Source organism: Thalassophryne amazonica, chromosome 13, assembly GCF_902500255.1.
Source record: "Thalassophryne amazonica chromosome 13, fThaAma1.1, whole genome shotgun sequence".
NCBI classification, from domain to species: domain Eukaryota; kingdom Metazoa; phylum Chordata; class Actinopteri; order Batrachoidiformes; family Batrachoididae; genus Thalassophryne; species Thalassophryne amazonica.
The window spans coordinates 22,494,568-22,510,100 of NC_047115.1; the positions used below are offsets into that span (position 1 = coordinate 22,494,568).

The 15,533-nt window shown below is 45.9% G+C and overlaps 1 protein-coding gene across 1 annotated transcript; it reads right to left on the minus strand.

The window, feature by feature from the left end:
• Positions 1–5,613: 5,613 nt before the first annotated feature.
• On the minus strand, positions 5,614–7,986 carry dnajc9 (DnaJ (Hsp40) homolog, subfamily C, member 9). The gene is made up of 5 exons (XM_034184592.1): positions 7,718–7,986; positions 6,488–6,628; positions 6,119–6,373; positions 5,871–5,957; positions 5,614–5,791 (listed from the first exon to the last, which is right to left on the minus strand). The coding sequence occupies exons 1-5, from the start codon at positions 7,889–7,891 to the stop codon at positions 5,681–5,683; spliced, it is 768 nt and encodes a 255-aa protein (XP_034040483.1). The 5' UTR covers positions 7,892–7,986; the 3' UTR covers positions 5,614–5,680.
• Positions 7,987–15,533: the final 7,547 nt, after the last annotated feature.

Here is a 15,533-nt window from a genome sequence, read left to right on the forward strand (position 1 = left end):
TACCCCCTCCCCTTTTCACATGCGCACACACACAATGACACTGCTTATGTCGAGTGTTCAGTTCCTCAGTTCTGTTTCACATTGGATAAAAATACCTGCCTAATCCATGAATGTGTCTAATATTGGGAATGTCACTTTATGTTGCATAAGTAGCACAGATGTCATCGTTTTTTTTTTTTTTTTTTTTTTTTTTCTATTTTGCAGTAAACACATTCCATTTTGGAAAACAAATGAGGCATTCCTCACTCATTCCAGGCTTTTGTCTCTGGCTTACACATCTTGTTTGGCAGAGGATTTTGCCAATTGGCAGCGGGTGGAAATGCACCAGTTATAGAATGTGTTCCAATCCCTCGTTTCCATACAGGGATTCAGAAGACAGGATGCCCCCCAGACCAGGCTCCAGCATGGTCCTCTCCAGCAAACCCCGCCCTCGTCGAACCCTGGAGCAGAGCTCTTCCTCTCTGTTGCGCCCACCACAGTCAGCTCGACGCAGAAACCCTCCTCCCCGTACCCTCCTGCCACTGGTTCCCAGCCCAAGTCAGGCCAGTGTTCCAGGATCCATGGATGAGGTCATCCGTGGGACACGACTGTGAGTGCCCCCCCCCCCCCCCCCCCCCAAAAAAACCCCTCACTATCCATATTCCTATCTTGTTGCTGCAACTTCTTTGTTTTCCACGATTTCTGAAGCTGAAGCAGACAGAAATAACAGTAAAAGGCGACTGTTTCAAATTGTGCCTCAGGGTTCTGTTTAGAAGAAGAATGATGGGAATTACGTAACGCTGTTAAATGTATTCCGTTACTCTCGAAGCCTGACTGAATAACAGTGAAGAAAAAGTACAATATCACAAAATAACTGTGATAGAATGTTAGGTGTCGTTCCAGATAGATGAATTATTTTAAAATATTATTTTTCTTTTTAACAGTGTAGCCCATAAAAATGCTTTAAAACTATACTTCTTCTTCTTTCAGACTTACAGCCAGTGACCGTCTGGCCCCGACCTCACCGCTAACACATTTAAGCAAGAACACACTCCTTCCCCCCATCGGCTACAGAGACCCAGACCCTTCCCATTCAGCACACCAGTCCAAACTCACACAGGTACAGAACCGCTCAACTGCACTTTTCTTTCGTACAGCCTGAATAATAACCACAGCAAGTGTTACACTTACTGATGTTTAAGATGCTCAGATTTTCAAAGGGGATTGATTGGATTTTAAAACCTACCGGTAAAGAACAGATCATACAGTACTTTTTAAAAATGTCATGTCAGGGTTTTGAGAGCAATAACTTTATGCCCTTTTTGGCCCTGTTAGCGTCACAAAGGCCCTGTCCAGCCATGCCCACAGCGCTGCACATGATGAAGACGGTAGCTCGGTACCAAAGGATCGTTACAACATACTGGACAGCTTTCCTCGACCAAACACCACACACACGTACAGGGTAAAGACACTCTAAAGTCACTTTAAGTGTGGAATTAGATCAGATTCTGAAGGTCTGACTTTCAGGTGTGAGTCGGAATCACTTTAGTGTTGTTTGTTTGATTTATACAATCAATTGCAGTAATGGATTTTTGTGAATCCTCCTCCCCTCAGTCAGACACCCCGTACCGCCGTTCCTTCACAGTACTGGACAGCATCAGACAGGGTCGGCCTGCCAGAGCATCTGTGGGCACAGGTCAGAAATGCCTCATTTAATCTCATTAATCATTTGTGCAGTTTAATTTTAACATGCTTATGGAAGAGGAATGGCTTGACCAATACCTGATTTTATAAGATGCATTTGGTGCTATATTCTTTTATCTCTCGATGCTATCAGATTCTCTTGCAATCGGCGTGACAGGCATCAGTCTTGGCGTCAGCAGTTCTTCTTTCTTGGATTCATTTTCCCATCATCCCCTGGGTCACTCACCATTGAAGATGAAGAGGAGCCAGACCCACAAACTCTTATTCCAGGTCAGTCCATTTGGCAGTGTGAAACACTTCTAGAATTGGAATTTATTTGCTGGATTTAAATACAATAATTTTTGCATTGGCCTGAATATAAGATGATTATAAGACAACCCCATTTTTTCAAGACATGTTTTTTGGGGAAAAAAACTTTCTGAAGACCAAATCTGGAAAATACTGCTAATAGAAGCACATTGTGACCAAAAAACAAAATAAAAAACAGGCAAGGTTACACAAAGCAGTGATGCAATAAATAGTGAAAACTACCCCATCTCAGTTCATCAGATTATCATGTCATGTCCTAATGTCATCAGTCAGTTGTGAAGATATGCTCACCACTGGTGTAATGATTGAAGATACATGGAAGATCAGTGACAGTTCTGAGCACATTTCAGATGTGTAAATACCCAAAGATCCTCAGAGGTTCCCTGTGAAGGCAGGAGGGAAAGTAGTTGTGGAGACTTTAAAACTTTAACTGTTTCAGTGATCAGAAACAAATACAGCAAGTCTTTTCCCATCTGACATGGAAGAAAGGCGTGACATGATGTGACATTATTCCTTTATAAATGCCTTTTATAAATCTCTCCTGATGGAGTTTGAGCAGTGAAAATAACATGGCTCCATTGTGATATAGAATTGCAGAAGTACGGCATGAGCTTAAATAGCCATCAGTCCTCATGAATGGACATAATTGACACAGGAGCTGCAGGGACGTCTGGGAGAACAATAAATATTTGTAATTGTGAGTTTTTGCTTTATTTCTGAATAATTCATGCTGGTTCTTGTGGTGATCTTGTTAAAGTTGTAGAGCTAAATGGTTATGGTGTTTAAATGTAGACAACTGCCATTTGACCAAAGCCATCATTTCACCTGTTGTTGAGGCGTGCCTTTTATGGGTGCTTGGCTCCACTTATTGTTGTAGATGTGTGGCAAAGAAGTCTCATCTGTGATTGTAAGATATTTTTAAGATTTGTTTATTGGTGGGGAGGAGAGATGTCTTATACAGTAGTTTTAGACTTGTCCTTCCTCTTTGTCTTAGCTCCATTGGTGCCTGTGTCAATCCCACTGCGGTCTTACACCCGGGGAGGCATCTCATCCAGATCCAGCAGACCTGGCTTGTAATTCACCTAAACTGCTTCACGCATGATGGAGTGCAACTTACTGCAGCAAGTGCATAGAAAACATAACTTGACAATTTTTTTATTCAGATTTTTGTTTGTTTACAGGTTTTGTTTGTTGTCACAGGATATGTATTTTTTTTTTAAATCTCACAATCAGCTGATGTGGCTGCCAAACATTTGACAATAACTCTCCATCCTCATGTACAGAATGCTGAAATTATGAATTTGTATGCTGCTGTATTACACTGAATTTGGATATTTATGTACCTATACGTGAATGTGCAGAAAATGATAAATTACATTTTTAAAAAGATTCTTAAAAAAGTTTGGTGTATCTTTTATAACACAAATACCCTCAGGAATTCTGTTGTACGGTGCGTCCGGAAAGTATTCACAGCACTACACTTTTTCCACATTTTAAGTTATGGCTTTATTCCAAAATAGATGAAATTTATTTTTCAAATATATATGTACATACACACACACACATATAACTAAGAAATCACACGTACATAAGTATTCACAGCCTTTTCCGTGAAGCTCAGAATTGAGCTCAGGTGCATCCTTTTTCCACTAATCATCCTTGAGATGTTTCTACAGCATAACTGGAGTCCACCTGGGGTAAATTCAGTTGATTGGACATGATTTGGAAAAGCACACATCTGTCTACATATAAGGTCCCACAGTTGACAGTGCATGTCAGAGCATAAACCAAGCATGAAGTCAAAGGAATTGTCTGTAGACTTCCGAGACAGGATTGTTCATCTTTCAGCAGGACAATGACCCTAAGACACAGCCAAGATACCAAAGGAGTGGCTTCAGGACTACTCTGTGGCTGTGCACCGACGCTTCCCATCCACCCTGATGGAGCTTGAGAGGTGCCGCAAAGATGAATGGGCAAAACTACCCAAAGACAGGTGCACCAAGCTTGTGGCATCATGAGCGCCTTGGGGCAACTGTTTGTTGTGATTTGGCGCTATACAAGAAAAAAGTTGATTGAAGTTGATTGATATTTAAGAAGACTTAAGGCTGTAATTACTGCCAAAGGCATTGAGTGTTGAGCAAAACATGTGCTTACTTATGTACATGTGATTTCTTAGTTGTTTTTTTTTTTAATAAATTAGAAAAAATTTCAGAAGAAAAAAACTAAGTTGTCGTTATGGGGTGTAGAGTAGAATTTTGAGGGAAAAATGTATTTGCTCCATTTTCAAGTAAGGCTGTAACATAAAAAAATATATGGAAAAAGTGAAGGTGTGAATATTTTCCAAATGCACATCACAAGCAAGACTGCACCACCTACAGTTCATGTAAGGTTTGACCTCTACACAAATGAGGGAAAAAAAAAAAAAGTCAGTGAATGACAGAATTGACTTTTTTTTTTTACGTGCTTCTGCAGCAGTGAAGGCTCTTGCCCATCAGCAACACATTCAGCACATTTCTCTCAGTGCACGACAGGTCCCGTCTCTGGTGTTGTAACAAACGAGACTTTGATCATCTGTTCTCAGTTGGAAAGGTGCAACTGGCATTGGTTTAATGGGTGCAGGTCCAAGTCTGAGCACGGTGTGAAAAAATTAAAATGGCCGGGCTTTTAATCACAGAAATGACTCAAGTCCCACTTTCCTCGAATCGGCGAGTGTCAGAGCATTGAACTTTAACTTATACCTCTGTTACTGTGCACGTCCAGACTGCTCAGGGTTTTTAATGGAAATACATTGTAATCTGAAGGGAATCTGTACATCTTGAAGCCTTCTATTGTACTTGCCAGCAATAGTAGCTCATCTTTGTGCCTCCAAAATAACTTTCCAGAGACAGCAATGAAAAATAGTGACATTATAGCCATTTTTCTCCTTCTTGAAACACTAATTTTTTAAGATGTCTCAATGAATATTGGCTGTGTGAGTGCTAACAGATCTATACAAGTCACTTGATCACATTATCCTCATATCCAAGTGATCGATTGATTTACTCGACTAAATTTATAGAATAAAAGTTAGCAGTAGCTTTAACTTTTTCCAGTTTAGCATTACAATTAAGTTAGCAGATTAGTAGGTATTGAAGCTAACTCTTTGGTTAGTTGTACCCACCGTTATGACTTCTGAAGTAACTGGAACGTGGAATAGGACTTGTACATGAACTGATTTATGATAGCTGTAGTAAGAGTTTCTACCAGCAGGTGGTGGACTAACCTTAAGACAGCTTTTTTTAATTATGATTTCAATGTTACAAACATCATGGGACATTAATAGATCACATTTTTTTCTTCATTTATATAATAATCCTGTCACACCTTGACGATTTAACCAGCATAATGTGACTTATGAAAATTTTTGGCGAATACGGTAGCTACGTCAAGTAAGATTTACTTCAGATTAATGAAGCTTTGTTTTCTATAAAAATTCAATTTATTAATGATACACACAAAAAACTGACTTTAACACCACAAAATATTGATATATTGTATACTGATGCCAGAAAAATAAAAATGCACACAGAATTCCATGCTAAGACGTCTACTTCAGATGATCTAAGAAGCTTGATCTTTTTTTTTATTTTTTTATTAATGAACAGAAGTCGAATATTTACACAACTTAACACTGTAGTAATGTCACACTTCACTTTTTTCCCTCTTGTCCTTTTTTGGATTTTCCACTTGTTTTGGAGTATTTTGCTTCAAGGTCAGACAGGAAACTGTTAAAGTTCTGCTCTCTGGATGCTTGTTTTTGCTGTGAAATGATAAAAACGTTAGCAATACTTTTCCAATTCTTTAGGTCAACATCAAATACATGTTCATGCATTTACTACCTTGAGCATTTTCACAAGACTGTCGTCCTGATCACCGAGTCTCATCTTCTTCTGCAGCTCTTCTGCTTCTCGTCTCTCTCTATCAGCCTACGGGAAACGCACAGTACAACAAAACCACTGTTTGACATTTTGAAATTCACAAACCACACGTCTTCAACTAGATTCCAAGTTATCAATGCGGTTCTTAACAGACCAACTAGAAGGATGCTCAGAGTGCACAGAGAAGATCCACTTTCCCCATTTCTTACCCGCTTTCTACGAGCTCGCTTCTTCTTTTCGTTCTCCTGTGTGAAGGCAGGAAACGCGGTGACTTCTCCACTCTTGATGGCTTCCTTTATGATGTCACAGAGTCTTGGCTCATCTTCCTGGGAGCAGCACAAGGCTGAAGACGTGATGGCGTCCATGTCGCCCTGGTGCTGCACATACAGCTGGATCAAGTCCTTCCGCTCCTCTTCAGAACCCTTGTACTTCTGCTCAAATTCCAGGATGTCCTGCACTGTAATCTAGCAAAGACAATGTGAGACACAGCAAGCTGGAATCAAGACAACACAACCACTGGGACATTTTCACTTCACTCGCCACTGAACATCTACAGAACCTCTGCTGTGCTTCAGTACCTTTGGGAACAGCAGCCTCCAGTAGTCTTCCCAGCAGCGATCTTGACTCAGGATGTCCGACTCTTCGTCGACCACACCCTGCTCATCATAAACAGCCCTCTGCTCCTTATCGCTCAGCACAGCGTACAGCTTACCCAACACCTGTAGGGAGCACGAGACAGCTCTACAGCAGGTACACCAAGTTCACGTCGACAAAATTAAAATATGACCCATAGTTTCCTCGTTAAACTTTGGCTGTTATTGTCAGTTAACATCTGCTCATGATAGCAGTGTGATGTTTTTGCTTTCTGAACCTTGATAACTATTTTGACAGCAAATAATCATCTGTTGTGGACAGAAAGTAAAACATCAACCAGAAATTTCAGACCTCTTTAAAAAGGAGTAATAATGACCAGTACAATTACTTGGTAACTGATCGAGATGTTGGTCAAATGTGTGACTCTGCCCCCCCACTATAATTATGCAAATAAAAACAGGGGAAAGTGGAAGCATCCAAAACAGATCACTGGAAGTAGATCAATTTCATGATGATGTAATCAGAGAATGATTATTATTACTGATCATTTAGTTTGTCTGAAAAGTGGATTAAAGGAAAAAACAACTTTCATTATGGTGATGATGGCCTCCATCGGTCAATATTGACCATGGATATTGCGCCCTTGGTTGGTTTCACATGAAGTTGTCTTGGCTGGCACATAACTATATAACTTTCATTATATACAGAAGAGGGACATAAATAAGTTGGGGTGCTTTTTTGTGACACTCCAAAAATGATAAAAAAAAAAACCTGAATAAAAGTGCAATCATATTTGAGAAAATGCATCTCAAGTTTAGCATTCATCCTTGATAAAGAATTTAAAATAATGAGAGGATTTTCAAAATTAACTGAGCTTGTCAATTATTACTGAAGAAATTAATTACAATGGTCAATCAATTCTTCTACCGGTGCATGAGCGTGTCCCAGAGCAAAAACATAATGACTTCCGTGACATACGTCACAAAAACTAAAGCAACGTCAAAAGAATATCTTAAATGTAGAAAGAGATCTTAAACAGGTATACAAACTGTGGGCCTTTGAGAATGTTTAATATAATCACACTAATATTCTAGAGAATTGGGTAGAAAAAAAAGTTTTCACCCTCAGCGACACCTTTTAACCACAGACATGCTAGCTGTGATTGCTAACTACCTCGGCTTTAGTTCGTCTGCCGGTTGACTACGAGAACCCACCTGGAATTTCTCTGTAGCCAGCGAGTCGTCGGGAGCTCGGTCCGGATGGACTTTCAGCGATACTTTGTAGTAGCTCCGCCGGATTTCTGCCTCCGTCGACGCCTTGGTGATGCCGAGAACCTCGTACAGACTGGAGGTGCTAAAGAGCTCCTGACAGCGCTCCAGCAAGCCCATCTTGACAGCGACCGGGGGCCGTTCACAGTATATACCACTCAGGTTTCAGACGAGCCTCTTACGTCCACCTGCGAAGTCGTTTGGCGCGCTATCATTCACCTCACACGCTTCTCCGGACACACAGCAACGTGCTGATGTAATAACACGCGATTTTCATTGGTGTATTTTCTTCTTTGACTTTTTTTTAAATGCGGATTGTAAATAATACACCGCCACCTACTGTTCGGAAATGTACAACAGAAGAAGAATGATTTATTTAATATATAATTTAGACTGTGGGCACATATTTAATTGATGTGTGAAACTATTTCATTACTATATTTTAAATGATAAATTATGCTTAAATACCACAAAGAAACTTGTTGAATTAAGTTAAAGTTAAAATGTTTTCTGATTTCATTGCAAACCTTAACTAAATGTCACAAGCAAGTCAAAAAATGGTCCAAAACACACTTTTTTTTGCAAATGTTTCTTTTTTTGTCATGACGTGTTATGATATGTATGTATTTATAAATATTACCTTTCCATCAGATTTTCTTTTCTTGCATTTATTTGAAAAACAGTCAATTATTGGTCCCTCACTTTGTGTTCATCAGATTTTCTTGATTTAAAAAATTAATTTAAAATAGAAATACAAAATACATTTTTGTTTTCTGTTAAAAGCTTGATGAATGCTGTTGTTATCTACATCTTATTTTTTTTATTAACTAGCATGTCGACTACCAATCACCATGTGATGGTAAATGTTACTAATCATCATAACTATTAAAAAGAGAAAGAGAACTAATATCATCATGTTCAAGCCTCTTTATATGGAGTATTTTTGTTACATTGTTGGATTAAAGGATGTTAGCTGCTCTTTGGTACTTCTTGGATTCACCCTTTCTTTCCTCAGCTTGGATGCCCTTTCTCTTTTGTCCTACAGAAGCGCCCCGTTTTCTTCATCAGTTTTTGAATGATATGACTTTTTTTATTCTTTCCATTTGCTTTTCTCTTTAAAGGAAATCATAATTCTTACCTAATAACAGGAAAGTCACTGCATCAAAGTCATGACTCAGTCACTGATCATATGTTTTGACTGCATCAGCAAACCAGCTAAAACAAACAAAAGGGATGGAATCATAAAAAAAATAGAAGAAGAGTGTAGTGTGGTTATATAAGTAGTTATTAAAGTATATAAATTAGCGAGAGTATTGTGTGCAACTTGAAATATTGCATAATTTAAAAATAGTGAGTGGCTGGATTATTAGTAGTGAATACAACATGTCATTGGTCTATGTTTTCAATAATGTTTGTTTACTGCTGAAGAGCTGAAGAGGAGTATCATGTCAGTGGTCTATGTTTTCCAAAAGAAACGGCGTACGCATTTTCAAAAAAAGAAAAAAAAGAAAAAAAAAGTCAAGTCAAATCAGTGGCATGCAACAGGAATATTTTTGATAACGATAGAGAATCAAAGAAGTTACCTCAGTATAATCTAGCAGACACAGGGATCCTTGACTTTCCCTCCATCCCCTTATAGTTGATTTTCTATGTTGTTTCTCATTTCTTCTCTTTCTTTGAAGCCCACAAGTGAAAATGGTACCTGCTTTGTTGTTGTCTGTCAGATCCACATGGTTTCTGGAGAATTCCCTTTGACAACAGAATGTAAACAAAACCACGTGATCCCAGCCTTACTTTCATGTCATAACAATGAGGGAATTTCCCATAATAGATACCAGCATTCTGAACAGTTTGGGTTTGAATCTGCTTTGAATTCCCCCCCACACACACACACACACACTAATTCTGCAAAAAGTACATGGAATTATTTGCTATAACTTTGGTGAATGATCTTGTAAGGATCATTTGTTCTGTTGGTCAACAAATTTGAGGGATTTGTTGGGAAAGTGTAGGAACACGGACCCACAACAGGGGGCGCAAATTAACGGACAATGGAGGAAGTCAAATAACAAAGCTTTACTGTTGTGAAACACGCACAACAAACACAACTGATTACAATGTCGAAATAAGCCAAATGTCAACGGTGTCGTGTGGGCAGGCTCGAAGATAGGAGATGTCTGTCCAAGTCGAACCGGAACCACCCGATTTCCTCCGCCACCGAACCCCGGGAATACTGGAGCCGCCAAGTCCCGAACTCCCAGGTGGCCACTGCCTCCGCTCGTCGGATCCGGTACTGCTGGCGAGGAACAGAAACAGTCAGGTGTGGGTGCGGCAGCACCCAGCAACACGTAGGGTGGAAACACCACCTCCACCTCTCATCAGAAAAATACTGTAGTGTAAGAATGTGAGTACTTATCCAAAAAAGTCCAATACAGTCTCCAGCTGTACTACTCACTGTCTGCACACAAGCAACAAAGTATTACTGTCAGGAAGACAATAGAATCGGCTGAGAACGTTACCTCTTTGGTACAGCGATATCTCGGCAATGAGGTGGAGATGCCGTCCTGCTGATATACCCCTGCAGATCCGATGATTGATGACAGCTGTCGCAGGTGATGGGTGACAGCTGTCACTCTGGCTGCTCCTGCAAGGCGGCAGCGCCCCCTAGTGCCTGGAGCCCGCACTCCAGGCAGGGCGCCCTCTGGTGGTGGTGGGCCAGCAGTACCTCCTCTTCAGCGGCCCACACAACAGGACCCCCCCCTCAACGGGCGCCTCCTGGCGCCCGACCAGGCTTGTCCGGGTGGCGGCGGTAGAAGTCGGCCAGGAGGGCCGGGTCCAGGATGAAGCTCTTCTTCACCCAGGAGCGTTCTTCGGGACCGTACCCCTCCCAGTCCACCAAATACTGGAAGCCCCGGCCCATCCGTCGGACATCCAAAAGCCGGCGCACCGTCCAAGCTGGCTCGCCATCGATGATCCGGGCAGGAGATGGTGCCGGACCCGGAGTACAGAGGGGTGAGGTGTGATGTGGTTTGATCCTTGACACGTGAAACACGGGATGGATCCGCAGTGAGGCCGGAAGCTGAAGCCTCACTGCGGCGGGACTGATGACCTTGAGGATTTTAAAGGGACCTATGTATCGTTCCTGTAGTTTCGGGGAGGCCACTTGGAGTGGAATGTCCTTGGTTGACAACCACACTTCCTGCCCTGGACGATACGTAGGGGCCGGGGTCCACCGACGGTCTGCATGGGCCTTTGTCCTCACCCGGGCCTTCAGCAAAGCAGAACGGGCGGCTCGCCACACCCGACGGCACTTCCGCAGGTGGGCCTGGACTGAGGGCACACCGACCTCTCCCTCAACCACCGGAAACAACGGGGGCTGATACCCTAGACACACCTCAAAAGGGGAGAGGCCGGTGGCTGACGACACTTGGCTGTTGTGGGCATACTCGATCCAGGCCAGATGGGTACTCCAGGCCGCCGGGTGCGTGGCTGTCACACAACGCAGGGTCTGCTCCATCTCTTGGTTGGCCCGTTCTGCTTGCCCGTTGGTTTGGGGATGATACCCGGATGAGAGACTGACCGTGGCCCCCAGTTCCCGGCAGAAGCTCCTCCAGACGTGCGAGGAGAACTGGGGACCGCGATCGGAGACGATGTCTGTTGGGATCCCATGCAGCCGGACGACGTGGTGGACCAGGAGGTCCGCTGTCTCCTGGCCGTTGGGAGCTTCGGGAGGGCCACGAAGTGGGCCGCCTTGAGAATCGGTCCACTATCGTGAGGATGACGGTGTTGCCCTGGGACGGCGGGAGGCCCGTGACAAAATCCAGGCCGATGTGAGACCAGGGGCGATGAGGCACGGGCAGCGGCTGTAGCAATCCCGAAACCTTGCGATGGTCGGCCTTGCCCCTGGCGCAGGTGGTACAGGCCTGGATATAATCCCGGACGTCGGCCTCCAGGGACGCCCACCAGAAGCGCTGCCGGACAACTGCCACGGTTCTTCGCACCCCTGGATGACAGGAGAGCTTAGAGCCGTGACAGAAGTCCAGGACTGCAGCCCTAGCTTCTGGTGGGACGTAAAGTCTATTCTTCGGCCCGGTTCCGGGGTCCGGGCTTCGTGCCAGGGCCTCCCGGATGGTTCTCTCTACGTCCCAGGTGAGGGTGGCCACGATAGTGGACTCCGGGATGATGGGTTCCGGTGGATCCGACAACTCCGTTTTGACTTCGTCTTCATGTACCCGGGACAAGGCATCCGATCTCTGGTTTTTGGTCCCGGGACGGTAGGTGATCCGGAAGTCAAAACGGCCGAAGAACAGTGACCAGCGGGCTTGCCTGGGATTCAGCCGCTTGGCGGTCCTGATATACTCCAGGTTCCGGTGGTCAGTGAAAACCGTGAATGGCACGGACGTTCCCTCCAACAGATGTCTCCACTCTTCAAGAGCCTCTTTCACCGCAAGGAGTTCTCGATTGCCGACGTCATAGTTCCGTTCGGCCGGGGTCAACCTACGGGAAAAATAGGCACACGGGTGAAGGACCTTATCGGCCTTCCCGCTCTGGGACAGCACGGCTCCTATCCCTGAGTCCGAGGCGTCCACTTCAACCACTAACTGGCGACTAGGATCGGGCTGCACCAGAACGGGTGCAGATGAGAAGCACCGTTTCAACTCCTTGAACGCGGCATCGCAACGATCCGACCAGGTGAAGGGGACTTTTGGTGAGGTCAGGGCTGTCAAGGGGCTAACTACCTGACTGTAGCCCTTAATGAACCTCCTGTAGAAATTTGCAAAGCCGAGGAACTGTTGCAGCTTCCTACGGCTTGTGGGTTGGGGCCAGTCTCTCACCGCCGCAACCTTGGCCGGATCAGGAGCGACGGAGTTGGAGGAGATGATGAACCCCAGGAAGGACAAAGATGTGCGGTGGAACTCACACTTCTCGCCCTTCACAAACAGCCGGTTCTCCAACAACCGCTGCAGGACCTGACGTACATGCTTGACATGGGTCTCAGGATCCGGAGAAAAGATGAGTATATCGTCTAGGTATACGAAGACGAACCGGTGCAGGAAATCCCGCAAGACATCATTAACCAAAGCTTGGAACGTCGCGGGGGGCGTTTGTAAGACCGAACGGCATGACCAGGTACTCAAAGTGACCTAAGGGGGTGTTGAATGCCGTCTCCCACTCGTCTCCCTTCCGGATCCGAACCAGGTGATACGCATTTCTAAGATCAAGCTTGGTGAATATTCGGGCTCCATGCAGGGGCGTGAACACCGAATCCAACAGGGGCAACGGGTGAACCGTGATTTCGTTCAGTCCCCTGTAATCAATGCATGGACGAAGTCCGCCGTCTTTTTTACCCACAAAAAAGAAACCTGCACCCATCGGGGAGGTGGAATTCCGGATCACCCCGGCGGCTAAGGAGTCCCGGATGTAGGTCTCCATTGATTCGCGCTCAGGCCGTGAGAGGTTGTACAGCCTGCTGGACGGGAACTCACCGCCTGGAACCAAATCAATGGCACAATCGTACGGACGGTGGGGGGGAAGGGTGAGCGCCAGATCCTTGCTGAACACATCAACAAGGTCGTGGTACTCCACCAGCACCATCCCCAGATTGGGCAGGACTCTGACCTCCTCCTTAGCCTGGGAACCGGGAGGAACCGAGGAACCTAAACATACCTGATGGCAGGTCTCGCTCCACTGAACCACTACCCCGGACGGCCAATCGATCCGGGGATTGTGTTTTAACATCCAGGGAAACCCTAAAATCACTCGGGAGGTAGCAGGAGTCACAAAAAACTCGATCTCCTCCCGGTGATTTCCTGACACCACCAGAGTTACAGGTGGTGTCTTATGCGTGATTGGAGGGAGTAGGGAGCCATCTAGTGCTCGCACCTGCACAGGCGAGGTAAGCGCCACCAGAGGGAGCCCTATCTCCCTGGCCCATCTGCTGTCTAACAGATTCCCTTCAGAGCCCGTGTCCACCAGTGCTGGGGCCTTCAGGGTTGAATCCTCATAAAGGATTGTAACTGGGAGTCGTGTGGCAATGTGGGTGTGTCCCACGTGAATGTCTCGGCCCACCCGTAGCCCAGTTTCTAGGGGCGGGCGTTGGTGTTTAACCGCTCGGGGCAGTCTCTTACCTGATGCTCTACCGAGCCACAAACAAAACACGCCCCGCGGGCCAGCCTCCTCTGTGTAGCTGGTGCCCTAAATGTGGCCCTGCTCGTGTCCATAGCTTCGTCAGCAGGGGGAGCTGTAACCACACGGAGCGCAGGGGCCGTGGAACGTGGGGAGGGCGGAGCACGGTCAGAACCGGAAGGGAGAGGGACGGCGCGTGCCCGGCCACGCCCTTCGTCTCGTTCCTGACGGCGTTCTTCTAACCGATTGTCTAATCGTATGACGAGGTCAATAAGCCCATCTAAATCCCGCGGTTCGTCCTTAGCCACCAGGTGCTCCTTAAGAACCAATGACAGTCCGTTTACAAAGGCGGCGCGGAGGGCAGTGCTATTCCAGCCAGACCTCGCAGCCGCGATGCGGAAGTCGACTGCATAGGCAGCTGCGCTCCGGCGCCCCTGTCTCATTGACAGCAGCACGGCTGAAGCGGTCTCTCCTCTATTTGGGTGATCGAACACTGTTCTGAACTCCCTCACAAACCCATCATATGTCTGAAGGAGCCGTGAATTCTGCTCCCAGAGCGCTGTAGCCCAAGCGCGTGCCTCACCGCAAAGCAGGTTTATTACATAAGCTATCTTGCTAGCATCGGTCGCGTACATGACAGGACGTTGTGCGAAGATGAGCGAACACTGCATAAGGAAGTCCGCGCACGTCTCCACACAACCTCCGTACGGCTCTGGAGGGCTTATGTATGCTTCCGGGGAAGGTGGGGGGGGTCGTTGAACGACCTGTGGAACGTCACTGTTACGCACAGGGTCGACAGGAGGGAGAGCCGCAGCAGCGCCCTGAGGGCGCGCCTCCACCTGCGCGGCGAGAGCCTCCACCCTGCGGTTAAGGAGGACGTTCTGCTCGGTCATTAGATCCAACCGAGCCGTGAAAGTGGTGAGGATCCGCTGCAACTCACCAATCACTCCTCCTGCGGACGCCTGTGCGCCCTGTTCTTCCATTGGCCGTTCAACAGCCGGTTGACGCCCCTCGGGATCCATGACGTTGGCCGAGATATCCTGTTGGGAAAGTGTAGGAACACAGACCCACAACAGGGGGCGCAAATGAACGGACAATGGAGGAAGTCAAATAACAAAGCTTTACTGTTGTGAAACACGCACAACAAACACAACTGATTACAATGTCGAAATAAGCCAAATGTCAACGGTGTTGTGTGGGCAGGCTCGAAGATAGGAGACGTCTGTCCAAGTCGAACCGGAACCACCCGATTTCCTCCGCCACCGAACCCCGGGAATACTGGAGCCACCAAGTCCCGAACTCCCAGGTGGCCACTGCCTCCGCTCGTCGGATCCGGTACTGCTGGCGAGGAACAGAAACAGTCAGGTGTGGGTGCGGCAGCACCCAGCAACACGTAGGGTGGAAACACCACCTCTACCTCTCGTCAGAAAAATACTGTAGTGTAAGAATGTGAGTACTTATCCAAAAAAGTCCAATACAGTCTCCAGCTGTACTACTCACTGTCTGCACACAAGCAACAAAGTATTACTGTCAGGAAGACAATAGAATCGGCTGAGAACGTTACCTCTTTGGTACAGCGATATCTCGGCAATGAGGTGGAGATGCCGTCCTGCTGATATACCCCTGCAGATCCGAT

Excerpts from the sequence above, each read along its gene's own strand:
- dnajc9 (XM_034184592.1), bottom strand. The coding sequence starts at position 7,891 with ATGGGCTTGCTGGAGCGCTGTCAGGAGCTCTTTAGCACCTCCAGTCTG. Across the intron at positions 6,374-6,487 it reads GGAGGCTGCTGTTCCCAAAG|ATTACAGTGCAGGACATCCT; the intron begins GTACTGAAGCAC and ends TGTCTTTGCTAG. Across the intron at positions 5,792-5,870 it reads GTCTTGTGAAAATGCTCAAG|CAAAAACAAGCATCCAGAGA; the intron begins GTAGTAAATGCA and ends ATCATTTCACAG.